We start from the raw sequence: 16,860 nt of genomic DNA on the forward strand, positions 1-16,860 counted from the left end.
TATAAACTAAAATTCCAATACATAAACTAAAAGTCCAATTCATATTCTAAAGACTCAATTCATATCCTAAAAGTTCAATTATACACAAAAATTTCAATTCATATCCTAAAGGTTCAACTCATATCCACAAAAGTTCAATTCATATCCTAAAATTTTAATTATTAAACAAAAATTCCAATACATAAACTAAAAAACCAATTCATATCCTAAAGGTTCAACTCATATCCACAAAAGTTCAATTCATACACAAAAATTGCAATTCATATCCTAAAGGTTCAATTCATATCCTAAAGGTTCAACTCATATCCACAAAAGTTCAATTCATACACAAAAATTTCAATTCATCTCCTAAAGGTTCAACTCATATCCACAAAAGTTCAATTCATATCCTAAAATTTCAATTTGTAAACTAAAATTCCAATACATAAACTAAAAGTCCAATTCATAAATAAAAGTTCAATATTCATATCCTAAAGGTTCAATTCATATCCTGAAGGTTCTACTTATATCCACAAAAGTTCAATTCATACACAAAAATTGCAATTCATATCCTAAAAGTTCAACTCATATCCACAAAAGTTCAATTCATACACAAAAATTTCAATTCATCTCCTAAAGGTTCAACTCATATCCTAAAATTTTAATTTGTAAACTAAAATTCCAATACATCAACTAAAAGTCGAATTCATAAACTAAAAGTCCAATATTCGTATCCTAAAGGTTCAATTCATATCCTAAAGGTTCAACTCATATCCACAAAAGTTCAATTCATACACAAAAATTTCAATTCATATCCTAAAGGTTCAACTCATTTCCACAAAAGTTCAATTCATATCCTAAAATATCAATTTATAAACTAAAATTCCAATACATAAACTAAAAGTTCAATTCATAAACTAAAAGATTCAATTCATATCCTAAAGGTTCAACTCATATCCACAAAAGTTCAATTCATACACAAAAATTTCAATTCATATCCTAATGGTTCAATTCATATCCTAAAAGTTCAACTCATATCCACAAAAGTTCAACTCATACACAAAAATTTCAATTCATATCCTAAAGTTTTAATTCATATCCTAAAGGTTCAACTCATATCCATAAAAGTTCAATTCATATCCTAAAATTTCAATTTATAAACTAAAATTCCAATACATAAACTAAAAGTTCAGTTCATATCCTAAAGGTTCAACTCATATCTCAAAAGTTCAATTCATGCACAAAAATTTCAATTCATATCCTAAATGTGCAATTCATATCCTAAAAGTTCAATTCATACACAAAAATTTCAATTTATAAACTAAAATTTCAATTTATAAACTAAAATTCCAATATATAAACTAAACCCTAGATTCTAACTAAACTATCAAGACAATACAAAGTATAATTCAAATCTAACTAAACTAAATTCAACACTAATTAAACTAATTAGTTAATAAAATTAATTAACAAAGCTAACTAAAACAAGACCTAAACCCTAATCCTCAATAAAATACAATGTTCAAAGAATTTAAACAATAATTCATATCCTTAAACTACAATATTGAAATAATTGAAACAAAAACTAGAAATAACAAAGATTTAAGGTTATAATTCAAACCTAGTTTTTTTTTTAGGTGGAGAAGGAGAGAAAGGGGCAGCGGCAACAGTGGCAGCGATGGCAACGGCGGCTCCGGTGGTGGCTCAGGCGGTCACAGTGGTGGCGCGGGGTGGGGCGATTGATTTGTGTGAGGGAAATAGAGAAGGAGAGGGGAATGTGTTGAGAGAGAATTTGGGAAGAAAATAAGAGAATGGGAGGGGGAAACCCATTTTTGAGTCTGAAAACTTTGGTTGCTAACTTTGAATTATATTTATTTATATTTTATAATTTTTTTAAATAATAATATAATTAATAAAATTTTATAACTGGGTCTCAGATTAGCGACCAAAGTTGGTCTCTATCTACTTCCCCTTTCGTTAGCGGCCAACTTTGGTCGCTAATTTTAAATTATATTTTATATATATTTTTAAATAATAATATAATTATTAAAATTTTATAAGTGGATCTCACTTTAGCGATCAAAGTTGGTCGCTAATTTCAGTATTTCTTTGACCAAGTAAGTCTGATCAGTCCGATCAACATTTTGACCAAACTATCGACCAAAAAGCGACCAAGTATTTAGAATAATTATTTAATTATTTTCTCCAATTTAGCGACCAACGTTGGTCGCTTTTTTTGACAGACCAATTTTGGGCGCCAAATTTTGGTCACTTTTTTCCGGATTTCTAGTAGTGAAAACCATGAACCACGTTATGTAAGATTATCCATAAACGTAATTTTGGAGCAATCGATAGTACACGTTATATCGACAAACGCTTATCTTTGAATATTCCAATTCATCATTATATATTAATGTTCTTCAATGTCCTAATCTAAGATAATAAGTTAAAAGTAAGTTTTCAAGCAGCCATAAACAATAATCATAAAATTCTGATTAGGTCATTAGTCCTTAGTCAATAGTCAACAGTAAGACAAGTTGGATAAGTTTTTCTACACAGAAGAGCGGCGAAACAAGACAAAGTTGGTTTTCATTTCTTATTTTGGACAGACCAGTAGTTATCAATAGCCCTTTATCTTATTGTTTGAAGCCGAATTAATTAATCACGTAAACTGTTTAAATGGCTGATTCTTTGAGCCCCTGTGAATTAATCAATTTTAATTTAGCTATATGGATCATCATATATCTTTCTTGCTATTTCTCTCAGTTCTAGTTTTCAGTTTCTTTCCTCAGATTGAGCTCAGTGTAACTGCAAATTTTCCAGGCCATAAGATATTTGTTCCATTTAATCGTAGCAGTTTCCCAGTGGATTTCATATTTGGAACAGCCTCATCTGCTTATCAGGTTTGGAATTGAATCCTAATTAATAGCTGATCTTAATAAACTTAATTTAAGCTCCATTTTTATGCATAGCAGTGCTTGTTGTTTATTTGTAGTATGAAGGAGCAGCCAATAAAAATGGTAGAGGACCAAGTATCTGGGATACCTATACACATAAACAATCTGGTATCTCTTTTTCTGTCGAAGCCCTAACAGTGTAAAATATAAAAAGTGCTTTTCCTCTTTGAAATTGTAAAAATAATATGTTAATGTTTTGACTGCAAGTTTTGTGAAGGTTGTTTTGCTAAAACAAATCCTTTTTTTCAATTTGCAGAAAGAATAACTGATCGTAGCAATGGTGACGTAGCTGTAGATTTTTACCATCGTTACAAGGTATCACTCTTATTAATTACTTTTATGTTTTGATAGTAATAGTCAATCGAAAACACAATGAAGTAGAAGCTTTTATTACTCATGGAGATAATCCTCTTCTATTACATGATGTGTTTTGTAGGAAGACATAAAGCTAATGAAATTTGAAGGACTAAATGGTTTCAGATTTTCAATCTCATGGTCAAGAATTTTACCATGTAAGACTACTTATCAAGTTTCTGTTATTTCAAAACATCTTTAATTCCACTAATTGCATAGTACATGAAACCGTTGTCATCGTAAAAAATTTAAATTATGTTGCACGATTTTGAAAATTTGTAGCAAACCAGTTGTCTAGGTTATTGGTTTCCCTTGCCCCCATGCTATATGCAGTCAAATAAAGGAGTGTAAATATCGGAATGGGAAGGTTTGAATCCAAGGCAGAATAGTACAGACAAGGTATGGATAGAAGAATTATACAAATATATATATATATATATATATATATATATATATATATATATATATATATATATATATATGTATAGCGAACAGCAGTTTTCTTTTGTTTTCCTTTGCTTTGTTGAGGCTCGGATGGATCTCGGGAGCTCTACCTAGTAAGTATTTCTAGTTCAGCGAGCTTTGAGTGTTTTTAATTGTATTTTTTTGTGGTGATTAATAGTACTCCCTCCGTTTTAATTTAGATGAGGCAGTTTGACTTGGCATAAAGTTTAAGAAAAAATAAAGAAGACTTTTGAAATTTGTGGTCCTAAAAGCTTAAGGGGCAAAAGCTTAAGGGGTCATGGTATTTGTGTGACTATAAAAGTTTCTCATTAAAGATAAAGTATGTAAAATAAAATATTTAAAGTTGAATTGTATCCAACTATAGAAATGTGTTATTCTTTTTTGAACAAACTAATAAAGGAATTGTGTCATTTAAATTGAAATGGAGGGAATAATATTTTTCTTTTTGGCTAAAAAGAAGTACAGTAATTCTTTTAGTTCCTATGTCTGGCTCTGCGGCTTACTTGTTGTTAGGAAAAGTACAAAACTCAGAGTAACAATAAAAATAATATAGTAGGCATTTGGACATAAGAATTGTAAAATTCGAAAAAATGGTGAAAAAATTTTCAAGTGAAAATGGTATTTGAAATTTAGAGTTATGTTTGGACATAAATTCAGTTTGGGTGGTTTTTGAAGTTTTGTGAGTGATTTGAGTGAAAATTTTGAAAAACAACTTTTTGCAGTTTTTTAAATTTTCGAAAATTTCCAAAATGCATCTTCAAGTGAAAATTAAAAATTTTATGAACAAATGCTGATTTCAGAAAAAAATAATTTTTTTTTGGAAAAATGTTCCATCAAATTTTATGTCCAAACGGGCACATAATACACAGGCCAAAATAAGGAAAAAGGAACAAAAGAAATTTATTAACTAGCATCTCGCGGCTTGACACACTATTTTTTTTTTTTTAAAGGTAAACGAAAATTATATTCCTAAGCAAAAGATTACATAGTCAATACATAATCCCTGAGGACATTACTATTGCCTAAAGTGGCAAGGCTATTACAAGCAAAATAGGAAGATACTTAATACTTTTACTGATTCCTTGCTTGTTCCTCTTTAGTTCAAGATCAATAAAAGGGGGAGGACGAGCATGGTAAAAATATTTAGTTAGGATGAAGTGTTTAACAGCTTCCTTTGCTAGGAGGTGCACTACTTCATTTTCTTTTCCAAAGTTATGTCTCAGAATTGGGAGCTTCAGCTGGTGCATTAACAACTTGCAGTCAAGAGTAGTGTTAGATAAATATTGGTTGTCTTCATATATGAGTTTGATGATTCTGTGGAGTCTGTTCCAATTTCCATCTTGGGGAAATTCATCTCTTTTGCAAGCTTTAGTCCTTCTTGTAAAGCCATTAATTCATGTTACATGGTTGATTTTGCATGGCATGATTTATGAAAATCAAGGATCGTATCCATTGCTATTTCTAATGTTCCACCTAGTCTAGCTTTCATACTGGTGTTTGAAAAACTCCATCTATGTTTAATTTAATCGTACCAATAGAAGGGTATTTTTTTCCACTTAATCTCAATCTTGATCTTATGAACTTTAAAAGGGGTTTTTCAGTAAAGAAGTTAAATTCCCAGGCTTGTTGAATAACTTTTGAGGCATGAAGATCAAGGTCTAAGTTGTTGAAGTTGTTGTTATTCCTATTTTTCCAAAGGTTCCAAATAGAGAAAGGAAAAATGGTTTCCCGGCTTGTAGAATGACTAGTATTCTGAATGAATCTGTTTTTTAGGTTGATCAACCAGTGAGTGTTATTGTCGATAGGCTGAGTCGGAATACCCATATTGTTCCAAAAGTACATAGTAGCTGGGCAGCGTAGAAAAATATGCTGAATATCTTCCACATTTTCCTTACAAACCATGCAAGTGGCATCAATATTAATGCCAATATGTGCTAACAAGGCTCGACAAGTAATACGATTATGCATGCATTGTCAAAGAAAGTATTTGATTTTGTTAGGGCATGCAGTGGAGGTCCCAAATCCAGCTAAAGATAGTGTTAGTAGTGTTATTAGGATTTAAAAGCTTGTAACATAATTTTGTAGTAAAAAACCCATTGGCATTAGGGCCCCAACTCATAATGTCTCTTTTTAGGTCATTATTAGGTAAAGGGATCAAAGCAATATTATTAATAATTGTGGAGGGCAATTCAAAAGAAATATTTGATACGTCCCACTGACCATGCTTAATAAGCTTTTTATGGAAATATTTAGGTCATCCATACTAAGAGGACCATATATAGAGTTTCTAAGGGTATTAGAGTTGTAAATCCACTTAGAGGACCAGATATTAATTTTGGAGTAAAAGCATGGGTACCATAATGTGTCTTCGTTACAAACTTTTTAGCCTTTAAGAATAGCCTTCCAAATAAAAGAGGTGTTAAGTTTAGAATTTTTCCAGGGCATATTTTTGAGAAATAAGTTGTGCCCATAGGGTAGTAGGATTTTGCAAGAGTCTCCAAGTGAGGCTTGTTAACAAGGCGATGTTTTCGATGCAGCTGAGCGGATACCAAGACCACCCTCAACTTTATCCTTTGTGACAGTTTGTCAATTAACAAGGTGTAATTTTCTAGAAGTGTTGGTGGATCCTCAGATAAAATCTCCTTGGGTTTTATCGATTTGTTTTAGGATTTTGGTAGGAAGCAACATATATTGCATGGAATGGGTAGGAACAACACTTAAGGTACTTGTGGCCAATGTTGTCTATATTTAGGAAAAAAGCAAATCCAATGGGACAGTCTATTGCGCAATTTGTCTAATACAAATTGGAAGTCTTTAGGTTTTGGATTGTGATTAAGGATTGGGAAGTGAAGGTATTTACCAAAATCATAACTTAATCTCATACCAAAAAGATTTGTGAAATAAAAAGTAATTGACAAGGGACAATTTTTTTGAGAAGATGATTTTTAATGTTAAGAACTTTATGGAAAGCCCAGATTCTTAACAGAAAAGGTCCATGCATGATTTTATGTATTGACCAGTTTTTTGGTTAGTCTTTATTATTAGAGTAATATCATCCACAAATAGGATATGAGAGAATGAGGGACCCTTGCGGTTTGTTTTAATAGGATCCCAACGCATAATGTCTACTTAGTGGCTAATGAGACATGAGAGTTATTCAAGACAAAGGATAAAGATATATGGAGATATAGAATCTCCTTGGCGTATATCCCGATTGGGACTAAAGAAGTTTGTTCTAGAACAATTTACCAGGATCCCCATGGAGCTAGTGCAAATACAATGCATGATTAATTTAGCTATTTTATGGGGAAACTTAAAATATCTCAGAGTTCTATAGACAAAAGACCACTCCAGTCTATCAAAAGCCTTCTTTAGGTCTATTTTTATCATCATGTCAAACTTTGATCTTTTTGAAATACGGAGATTATTCATAATTTTCTGGATACTAATAGCGTTGTCACTAGCTCTTCTATTCTTAATGAAACTAGGTTGGATTGGAATAATAAGATATGGGAGGAATGGTTTGAGCCTATTAGCAATAATCTTAGTAATGATTTTATAAGAAGTATTATATAAACCGATTGGCTTGAAATTTTTAAGATTGTTTGCATTAGCAAATTTTGGTATGAGACATATATAAGTTTCATTAGTATCTGCAAGCAAGGTTTGGGTTTCAAACACATTATGACAATAATTAATAACTGAATCACCAATAATGTACCAATACTTTTGATAGAAAAAAAGGGTGTATACCATCTGAACCTGGAACCTTAATAGGTTTAAAGGGAAAAATAACCTTAGTAATTTCAATGTTTGATAAAGGCATATCAAAGCTAGTTAAATCTAAAGAGATATGGCATGTTGGGTCTCTCAGGATGACATTTCTGTGGGTGATTGATTTGGAAGTTTTAAAGGCGTTTTAAAAGTAAGTGTAGGTATGGTCTAGGATTAACTTTCGGTCTGAAATCCATTCGCCATTATCATTTGTGAAATATATAATAGCATTACGTCGTTTACGGTTAGAGGCCATTATGTGATAAAATTTTGTATTGGCATCACTATCATTTAGCCAAGAAATTCTAGAGCGGAGTTTCCAAAAATCATATTCCATTTTAAGAATACTATTGTACTCTAGTTGTAATTGAGATTCTAATTCTTGTAAGAAAAAGCTCTTCTAGCATGAAGGAGAAGATTGAATCCCATTAGACGAGCTAACAACCTTTTTTTTTGTTTTGAAAATATCCCCAAAAGTCTAATTTTTCCACTTGATAACTTCCTCTTTAAAGATTTTATGGCATTAATCAGGCCATTACTAGTCCAGCATTGCTTTACGATATTAATAAAGTCAGAGTGTCTCCACCAAATAGTTTCCAATCTAAAGAGTTTACCACTATAATTCACATTCTTAGGGTAAGCTGGATTAATAAGGGATCATGGTCTGAATAAGTCTAAGTGAGGTGTATAACTACTGCCTTAGGAATAAATTCAACCAATCATTATTAACAAAAATCATGTCAAGCCTTTCCATAATTAGGCCTTTAGACTTTTTTCTATGATTAGACCAAGTATATTTGCATCATTTATGTCCTAAATCCATAAGGTTATAATTGTCGATACAATTCCATAAAGAGTTACCAAGTATACGATTGATGGGGTTTCCTCCAAATTTATCCTTAATACTAAAAGTGTTATTAAAATCATCCCCTAATAGCCAAGGGCCCTTACAATTACTATGCATATTTTCTATGTTTTGCCGATTCATGTCTTTTATCTAGTTTAGTACTAGTATAGATAGAGGAAAATAGCCAAATAGTATGAGTAGGGAGTACCTCAACAATGGTATGAATTTCTTGGTTCCTCCTAACAAAGTTGTGAATTTTCACAATACTGGAATCCCACAAGATGACCATTCCACCAGCTTGTCCCTCCGTTGGGACCTTAATAATCTCCGAAAATGCGAAGTCATTTAAGAGGGAAACACGATTTTCCATACGAGTTTCCAACAATGCCATCATGCATGGTTTATGTGTATCGATAATTTCTCTAAAATTAACATGAAAGTTTTCATTGTTACTGCCACGTATGTTCCAGATAATGATATTAGTTGGTCGATACATCATCTCTGCTTGGTTGTTGATTGAGCCATTCTCCAGTCTTGCATGGAATACTGGGTTCTTCCTTAGTGAGGGAACAAGTATCATCGCATGGCTCCCCACTGTTGGATCCTGTGATAGCCTGATATCCATTGAACATTTGTACAGAGCCGAGGGACAACTGAAAATGTACCTCTTCTCTTGAATTTCCCTGAAGAGATACACCTTTACTTTGTTTAGGCTTGAAAATTACATTATTTCCTCTGATCTTAGCAAATTCATCTCTTATGCATTCCCCACTTGATTGTCTTCTAGTTCTGGTACATTGGGATGGGGTGCTTGAGGTGGTACATGGTTTGCTGGTGGTGGTGCATAGGCTTGGTTCTTGGCATGGTTTTGAGCTGTTGGCCATGACATGAAGATTGGGTTTAGGTTCGAGATCTCCTTTGGTGGGAAGAAAGGGCGGTCCATTGCTATATGTTCTATGGTTTCAAGGGGTTGAAGTGTGGAGGCAGATTTCACTGGTTCCTCATTGCCTGGGCTAGGTTTGCATCTATTGTAGGGGTTAGTGGGTAAAGAATATTGTTTAACTATACATGGTTGAGGTAGTTGCTCATGATCATGTGCATCCCCTCGAATACTTGTTGGGCTAGAAAGTGTGAATTATGGAGTATGATTACTGCCGTCTCCTGACCATCTAAGACCATGTTGAACGATATTGTATTGCCCATTAAAACTTGCTCTATCCAAGACAGTGATTGGTGGTCTTGAGGAAGGGAGTTGGATGAAGAAGGTCGTTTGGTTCCTGAGTGTTCAAATTTGGTGGTGGGTTGGCACACTAATCAATATATGCAGAAGTTGGCTATTATGACTGTTGAATATTTTAATTCGGCTTTATAGAGATCAGAGAACGTCAAATTTGTCATATACTGTTAGATAGAGCAAGTCTTATGTTTGGGTAAAGTTTTAAATTATATACAGTGATACTGTAACAAATTTAATATATTCGTATATTGTGACTTGTTATAATGCGTTAATTATTGTTTTTATTATATTATTAATTAATATTTATTATATATATATATTTACTTGTGATTACTTTATTTGTCAGTGTATAAAATTAATATACTTCAAGTTATTGACAAATTATAAGTGCGTATGCAGAATCTGATTTCTCAAAGGCGCTCTTGTGAACCAAATACAAAAATGAACACGAAGGGAACAACTTGGAATATGGTTTAGCAAATAACGTTGCCAGTAGCAATTTTTAAATATTTCATATTAGAGTTTTTGTCTTTTCAACTGGCCTTGGTTCCCTTTTAGATTCCGCAAAAGGAATAATTTTTGTGAAACTCTCTCCCCAATATTAATAAAATGGCGGCGCAAACGAAAAGAAATATTATTAGCACATGAGTAACAGGCAGGGAGTTGATAAAATTCGATTTTGTCACTGTAAAGAATGCTAACTATATCAAAATATTACGCTAAACTATTTGGAATACTCTACTAAGTCCCTAAGAACATCTTGTCCGTGCCCCATAATTATTATTTTTTGTTTAGTACCATCTGACATGCTTGCAGTTAAGATCTTGTAGCGTAGTGTTAAGAACAGCTAAAAGTAAATTCAATTTAATGATATTTTTAGAACAACTACGTATATTTTCTACATTTGATAAATATTACTTTCTAGTATCGCTGCAATTTTCTCTTCCATCTTTTTGCTGATTAGCTATTTATTTTCCTTTTGCTGGCGTAGTTCTTTTTCAATCATAGTGGCTTCTAACTAAATACTTAAACTAATATAATTTTGTTTTTACATTTCCACTTCTTTAAATTATAGTTACAATGCGCTAATTCTTATGTGTGATATACATCGGAGTTAAAATAGCACGGGCTAGCCAGTTTTCGGACTGGTCATTCAAAAATAGGCGGTGTTTGTAAAGTCATTGAAAAATAACCACTATTGCTGCAACATGGAAAGTTCCAGCATAATATACTGTAGATTTATGCACCTGTGTATGAACTTCCAGCATATTATGCTGGAACTCCAATGCTGAAAGTTCCAGCATAATATACTGGAGATTGGAGCACATGTGTATGAACCTCCAACATCAGTATATTAGTATATTATGCGGGAAGTCCGGTATATTATACTGGAATTCCAGTATATTATGCTGGAGTATTTTCCGGATTTTAAAAACAATATTTTCGTTCAGATTTATCTTTAGATGAAAAGTGGTAAAATTTTGATTACTTTTGAAATTGTAGCTATTTTTGAATAACCACTTGTAAATCTGGCTATATTTGAAATTCTCCCTGCATCTGCAGATGGGAAGCAAAGTAAGGGAGTAAACCAAGAGGGCATTACCTTCTACAAGAATCTCATCAATGAGCTCCTAGCAAATGGTAAAATTTCTCTCCTAGTCTTCTTTAATAGTAAATAATTCTATTTCCAATGAATAAGTTGAGATCATTTTTTGCTCTGAACCTCAGGAATACAGCCTTTGGTTACACTCTTCCATTGGGATACACCGCAAGCCCTTGAAGATGAGTATCTTGGCTTTTTAAGCCCTCATATTGTGTAAGTGAATCTCACCTACATTACTAAGACAATGCTTGGAACAATTAATTATTATTTTTATGTGTATTTCTAATTTCTGATAAAAATGAAATTATCAGATTCAGAAATGGTATTATTAGTACTAAAATCTTAATAACCGTACCTCTTTGTTAGTACAACTTTTTAAACCTCTTTGAATTCTCAAATTGCTAAAAGTTGTAAGAGAAAAATGTTATAACTAAAATTTGGGCCAAATCCACAAGACTCAATGGATGGATCTATCTCGGTCTCAATCTGTAGTTGCAAATGAGGTAGGTCAACTCTGAAATCTATTTTCAATATAGAGAGGAAAAATCATTGGAGTTCCCTGTTCCCACTTGTGATCAAGTCAAAAAGGGGTTTTACTACCCAAAAAAAAGATAAGAGTATAAGGGTATTTTGCCAAGCTTAAGCTAGCCAAACTAGCTTATAAGCACTTTTCGGCTTATCTACGTGTTTGATAAAGTTAAAAGTGCTTATAAGCTAAATGCTTATAAGTCAAAAATAAGCCCAAAAAACATAAGCTGGTCACCACCAGCTTATGAATTTTTAGCTTATAAACACTTAAAGTTTGATCAAAATTTTTACTATTTTATCTTTAAAATATTCCTTTTTAGAATAAAACTCATACATCGATATTCATTGCCTCAAGTATTCAACCTAAACCCTCCATCCCCCACCTCTTCAAGTCTGCAATTCTCATTGACTATTTATCCTTTGCATATTTATATTTATGTGATTATGCATATCAAATTTTTGGTGTATTGCTTTCTAAGTGTTGTGGTGATGAAGACAATGTTTGTTTCTCTTTAAATAATTTGTCCTATTTAAGTTTATTTACTGAGAAACTTTTGTCAATTTATTAGTTATTACTATAACTTATGATTATATGCTTATCATAAAATAAATTATATTTATTATAACAGTTATCTTATCTAAGCACAGTTATATTTAAAATAAAATGACAAATAGAATATTTTGTATTTGAATCGATCTGAATCTAAAATTTTGAAGAAATGACGCCCTTATAAGTGTAAACAGTTCTAAGGTTATTTTAGTCATTTTAACAGAAAAAGAGTTTATCTGTACTTTTTTATCAAATATTGCAGCAACTTATTATCAATTTTAGCACTTGTACCCAAACACGTAATTGCTTATTTATTAAATCAGTTTCAGCACTTAAATGTGCTTTTCATCACCAAATGTTTATCAGCTACTTCAAATCAGCTAATCCAAACAGACGCTATGTTGGCATTTACATACCATCTTAAATGTGTTAAGTTGTGCGAAAGGGCGGAAGTGCACAAATAGCCCCTTTTGAGTCATTGTTTATATTTTGCCCTTATGTAAAATATTTGCAAATATAACCTTTACGCTACACAGTTAAAAGAATGGGAAATTTGCACCATTTGATTTTGGACTAGACTAAAGTTGGTCATAGATTTTTGTAGTTATTCCACAATTGTAGACCACCAGGTCTATAGTTACCAACCAAGTTGAGTGATTGCTTGTAAAGTGGGAAGTTACAATTTGCAACTTTTTTAAAAAAGTGTACAAAATATAAATGGTCACCAAAAAAGCGACACCCGGTTAGACTCATCAAACACAAGAATAAACATCCTATCTATTGTTATTCTATTTCTTTTTTTTTTTTTTTGTGAAATTCAATCCAATTAGTGTTTTAGCTTCATTTGTAGCAATTTACTTATTTCTTTTCACAGCTCTCCTATATTTTGTACACTTTAGCTTAATTCAGTTAGTCAAAAAACGTCAAATGTTCATACGGTAACAGTCATGACTTCTGGTGCTAAATCTTTCGTGAAGAGTTCTAGAAAATTTTAAGGAGCAGAATCCCTAGTAACGGGGCTTCTTTGAAGTAATAAGAATATTTAAATTCCAATATTCATGGAAAAAGAATCATAATAAATGTAAAGAGGGGTATCTTTTACCCAATAGCAAAGAGTTTGAACCAAATTTAGATGTGAAAAATTATCCTCTAAAAAAGGAAATATTGAATGAATTGATCGTAATTATGAGATTTAAAGATCTTTTTGCCTTTGAAAGAAGATAAAGAAGATATTAATCGTAATACAAATGTGCGATAGATGGGAAATCATTGTATGGTGAATTCAATGACTGAATTTTCACCAACATATATAAAAAGAAACACACAATTGAAGTTGAAAAGCATAACTCTTTACTTGCAGGAGCGATTTTCGCGATTATGCTGACCTTTGCTTCAAAGAATTTGGCGATAAGATTAAGCTTTGGACCACAATCAATGAGCCATGGACTTATGCCTCTATTGGCTATGACTCGGGCAAATTCGCACCTGGAAGATGTTCTGCTTGGATGAACAATAGTTGCGTTGCTGGGGACTCTGCAACTGAACCTTATATAGTTGGCCACCATATGCTTCTTGCTCATGCTGAAGCAGCTAAAGTATATAGAACTAAATACAAGGTAAATGGACATGTTTTTTCCTTTTTGAGTCATGATATTATATTCAAGTCATCTCAACTGGAAATTTATTTAGTAGTCTTCTCACTAAAAATCTTTTTTCTTTTTTGCGTTTGATAAATTACATAGGCACTACAAAAGGGTGAGATAGGAATAGTGCTGGTGTCTCATTGGTTTGAACAATACTCCAAGACTAAAGAAGATGCGAAAGCAGCTAAGCGAGCCATCGACTTCATGTTTGGATGGTTAGTACATTTTTAACCTATAGAGTATGGTATTCCCTCCGTCCCAATTTAATTATGTGGCGGTGTTCGATTCCGCACTAAATTAAAGAAAGAAAGAAAGAAAGATTTTTGATACTTGTAATTTAAAATAAATCATAGAAACTTGAGTGACTAGAAATCAATTTATTAAAGGTATAATGGGAAGTTTATAGTTAAATTGTTTTTAAATAAGGAAATATAATATTCTTATTAGGACAGAGCAGAAAAAAACGATACATAAATTAAACAAATAGAGTATTATTTAGACCAGATGGTCATTTTTTTGGCATTATACACTTAAAAGTTGGCTGTTTTTCCAAAATTAGATCAGTGAGTGATTTTTTTTTTTGAATTTTAGACTTCAAATCAGGTAACCACGTTCGAACTCCATATCACTGGTCCAATTTTGGAAAAGTGGCCGACTTCAAAATACACCAAGAAAGTGACTATTCATGTTACACCAAGAAAGTGATTATTTGACCAGAGGAGTTGTTCTGATGGTAAACAACCTCCACTTCCAACCAAAAGGTTGTGAGTTCGAGTCTCCCCAAGAGCAAGGTGGGAAGTTCTTGGAGAGAAGGATGCCGGGGGTCTATTTGGAAACAGTCTCTCTACTCTACTTGGAGAGAAGCTCTTGTTGTTGTTGTTGTCTACTAAAGCCTAATATTCTCATTCATTGAGTCTAAGACTTTAAATATCTATTATTTTCTTGAACTTGAATGTAGGTTTATAGATCCATTAACCTATGGTGACTATCCAAAAAATATGCGTAGACTTGTGCAAGATCGCTTACCTAAATTTACGACCGAGCAAGCTGAGATGGTGAAAGGTTCCTATGATTTCTTGGGACTAAATTACTACACTTCGAATTATGCATCCAATATTGTTTCTCCATATAAAGTGAACATTAGCTACTCAAGAGATTCTCAAGTAAATGAAACAAGTGAGTTCTAAAAGTCTTTCATGACCTAAAATAGTGATTGAATATCCTTTTTAATCTTAATTTTTCCTATATATGTAACCTTTTGTTCTTCTTGTTTATCTTAAAAAATATTTTGCAGCGGAAAGAAATGGAAAACTCATTGGTGAACCGGTAAAAAACTTAGTACCTTTTTCCTCGCAAGCAAACGTTGTCTTTTGACTCTTATATTTTTTTTCTTTCATTTTGTTTCCTCATTTTTTTTCTTGAGTTTTAACTACAGACGGGCTCGAGTGTTTTCTTCGCGGTTCCAGAAGGACTTCATAAGTTTTTGGTCTACACGAAGAAAAAATACAAGAATCCCACAATTTACGTTACCGAGAATGGTATGACAAAGAACTAATCTACTATTGGTCTCTTATACAATAATTTGAAGGAATTCTTCCAACTTTCTTCGCAAAGTTTTTGATTTTTTTTATCAGGAATGAGTGATGCTAATGTTACCGAAGTTCAGCAAGGAGTCAATGATTTCCAACGAGTAGATTTTTACCGTCGTCATCTCTTGGCCCTTAATGCTTCCCTTAAGTGAGTCAATTAATCTTTGCCTAAATATATCCCTCTCACAAAAAAAGTTTTAGTTTAAATTTTCCTTAAGAAAATTTGTTAATGTTGTGTGTTCGTATCACATGTATACGGTTTATTTTTATTGTTAACTAAACTTAGATCTTCTACAACAGCACTTTTTTTGTGCTAATTTTGAAAATTAGTCGGAAAAGCAATATTATATACTTGAAAAAGTGAATGCTGATATTGATACTTTTGTTATAACAGGGATGGTGTGATTGTCAAGGGTTACTTTGCATGGTCGTTGTTGGATAATTTTGAATGGAATTCAGGTTACACACAGAGATTTGGGATTAATTTTATTGATTACACAGACAATTTAAAAAGATATCCCAAACTTTCTGCGCTTTGGCTCAAAAAATTTCTTCTTAAGTAGAGATATTTTGGAGTTCCATTGTTGTGGCTTAAACATAGGCACTATTGAACTGTATCTCCTCATTTTGCTTGCTTCATAATAAATGTGCGTATTAAATATCATATTTTTTTTCTTCTAATTATAGCATTATTATTATTATATTATAGCTAGATGTTGAATGCATCGAGGATGACTATACTTATCTTTATGATATGATAATACTTCTCGATACTTAATCACTTAGGGTGTGTTTGGTAGGAAAAAAAATATTTTTCGAAAAATATTTTTCAATTTTTTCTTATTTGGATGGCTTAAATGTTTTGGAAAATATTTTTCTCATGAATTCATTTTTCTCCAATTGGATGATGTGATTCTTCGAGTTAACAAAGAACCAACCCACCAGGATCAAGATCTTGAAACGAAAACGTGATTTGCGGACCAATTTTAAGAAGCAACATATCTCAAGTTTTAGAACTCGGAATATGGTGATTCAAAAACGAGGTGACAGATGATGATCTGAACGATAAGAAAGATTATTTACTCGTTCAAAATAAGTAAATATTGGTGTTGTACCGGTTCAATGAAAGTTTTTGTTAAGCTTGAAGAAGCACGAACTCAGAGAGCTTCACAGCCTACAATGGCGGAAGTAGTTAGAAGCTTCCAAAGGATCGAAGTTAAGGCAGAAGTGGAACTCTCAAATAGTGAAAAGAGAATCACTTTTCAATTATACATAAGCTAGAATATATACAATCAGATTAGCTAATGACAGCTAAGCAACAACTAATCAATCTC

General features: G+C 32.3%; 1 protein-coding gene across 2 annotated transcripts; it reads left to right on the plus strand.

The window, feature by feature from the left end:
* Positions 1-2,652: 2,652 nt before the first annotated feature.
* Positions 2,653-16,190, plus strand: LOC104242809 (beta-glucosidase 12-like). 2 transcript variants are annotated; one of them, XM_070165237.1, is made up of 13 exons: positions 2,656-2,882; positions 2,975-3,044; positions 3,193-3,251; positions 3,373-3,448; positions 11,177-11,254; positions 11,342-11,429; positions 13,655-13,910; positions 14,037-14,152; positions 14,896-15,113; positions 15,232-15,263; positions 15,373-15,475; positions 15,572-15,674; positions 15,921-16,190. In XM_070165237.1, the coding sequence occupies exons 1-13, from the start codon at positions 2,709-2,711 to the stop codon at positions 16,087-16,089; spliced, it is 1,542 nt and encodes a 513-aa protein (XP_070021338.1). In that variant the 5' UTR covers positions 2,656-2,708; the 3' UTR covers positions 16,090-16,190. The 2 variants fall into 2 exon arrangements, with proteins under 2 accessions (XP_070021339.1, XP_070021338.1); XM_070165238.1 differs by lacking the exon at positions 15,921-16,190 and having other exon boundaries at positions 2,653-2,882; positions 15,552-15,665.
* Positions 16,191-16,860: the final 670 nt, after the last annotated feature.

The sequence above is a fragment of the Nicotiana sylvestris genome, chromosome 12 (genome assembly GCF_000393655.2).
Source record: "Nicotiana sylvestris chromosome 12, ASM39365v2, whole genome shotgun sequence".
NCBI classification, from domain to species: domain Eukaryota; kingdom Viridiplantae; phylum Streptophyta; class Magnoliopsida; order Solanales; family Solanaceae; genus Nicotiana; species Nicotiana sylvestris.

What these genes read in the sequence shown, in the direction of transcription:
- LOC104242809 (XM_070165237.1), top strand. Translation starts at nt 2,709, where the DNA reads ATGGATCATCATATATCTTTCTTGCTATTTCTCTCAGTTCTAGTTTTC. An exon ending in CTATACACATAAACAATCTG is followed by an intron (nt 3,045 to 3,192) that starts GTATCTCTTTTT and finishes TTCAATTTGCAG; the next exon opens with AAAGAATAACTGATCGTAGC. An exon ending in TTTTTAAGCCCTCATATTGT is followed by an intron (nt 11,430 to 13,654) that starts GTAAGTGAATCT and finishes CTTTACTTGCAG; the next exon opens with GAGCGATTTTCGCGATTATG.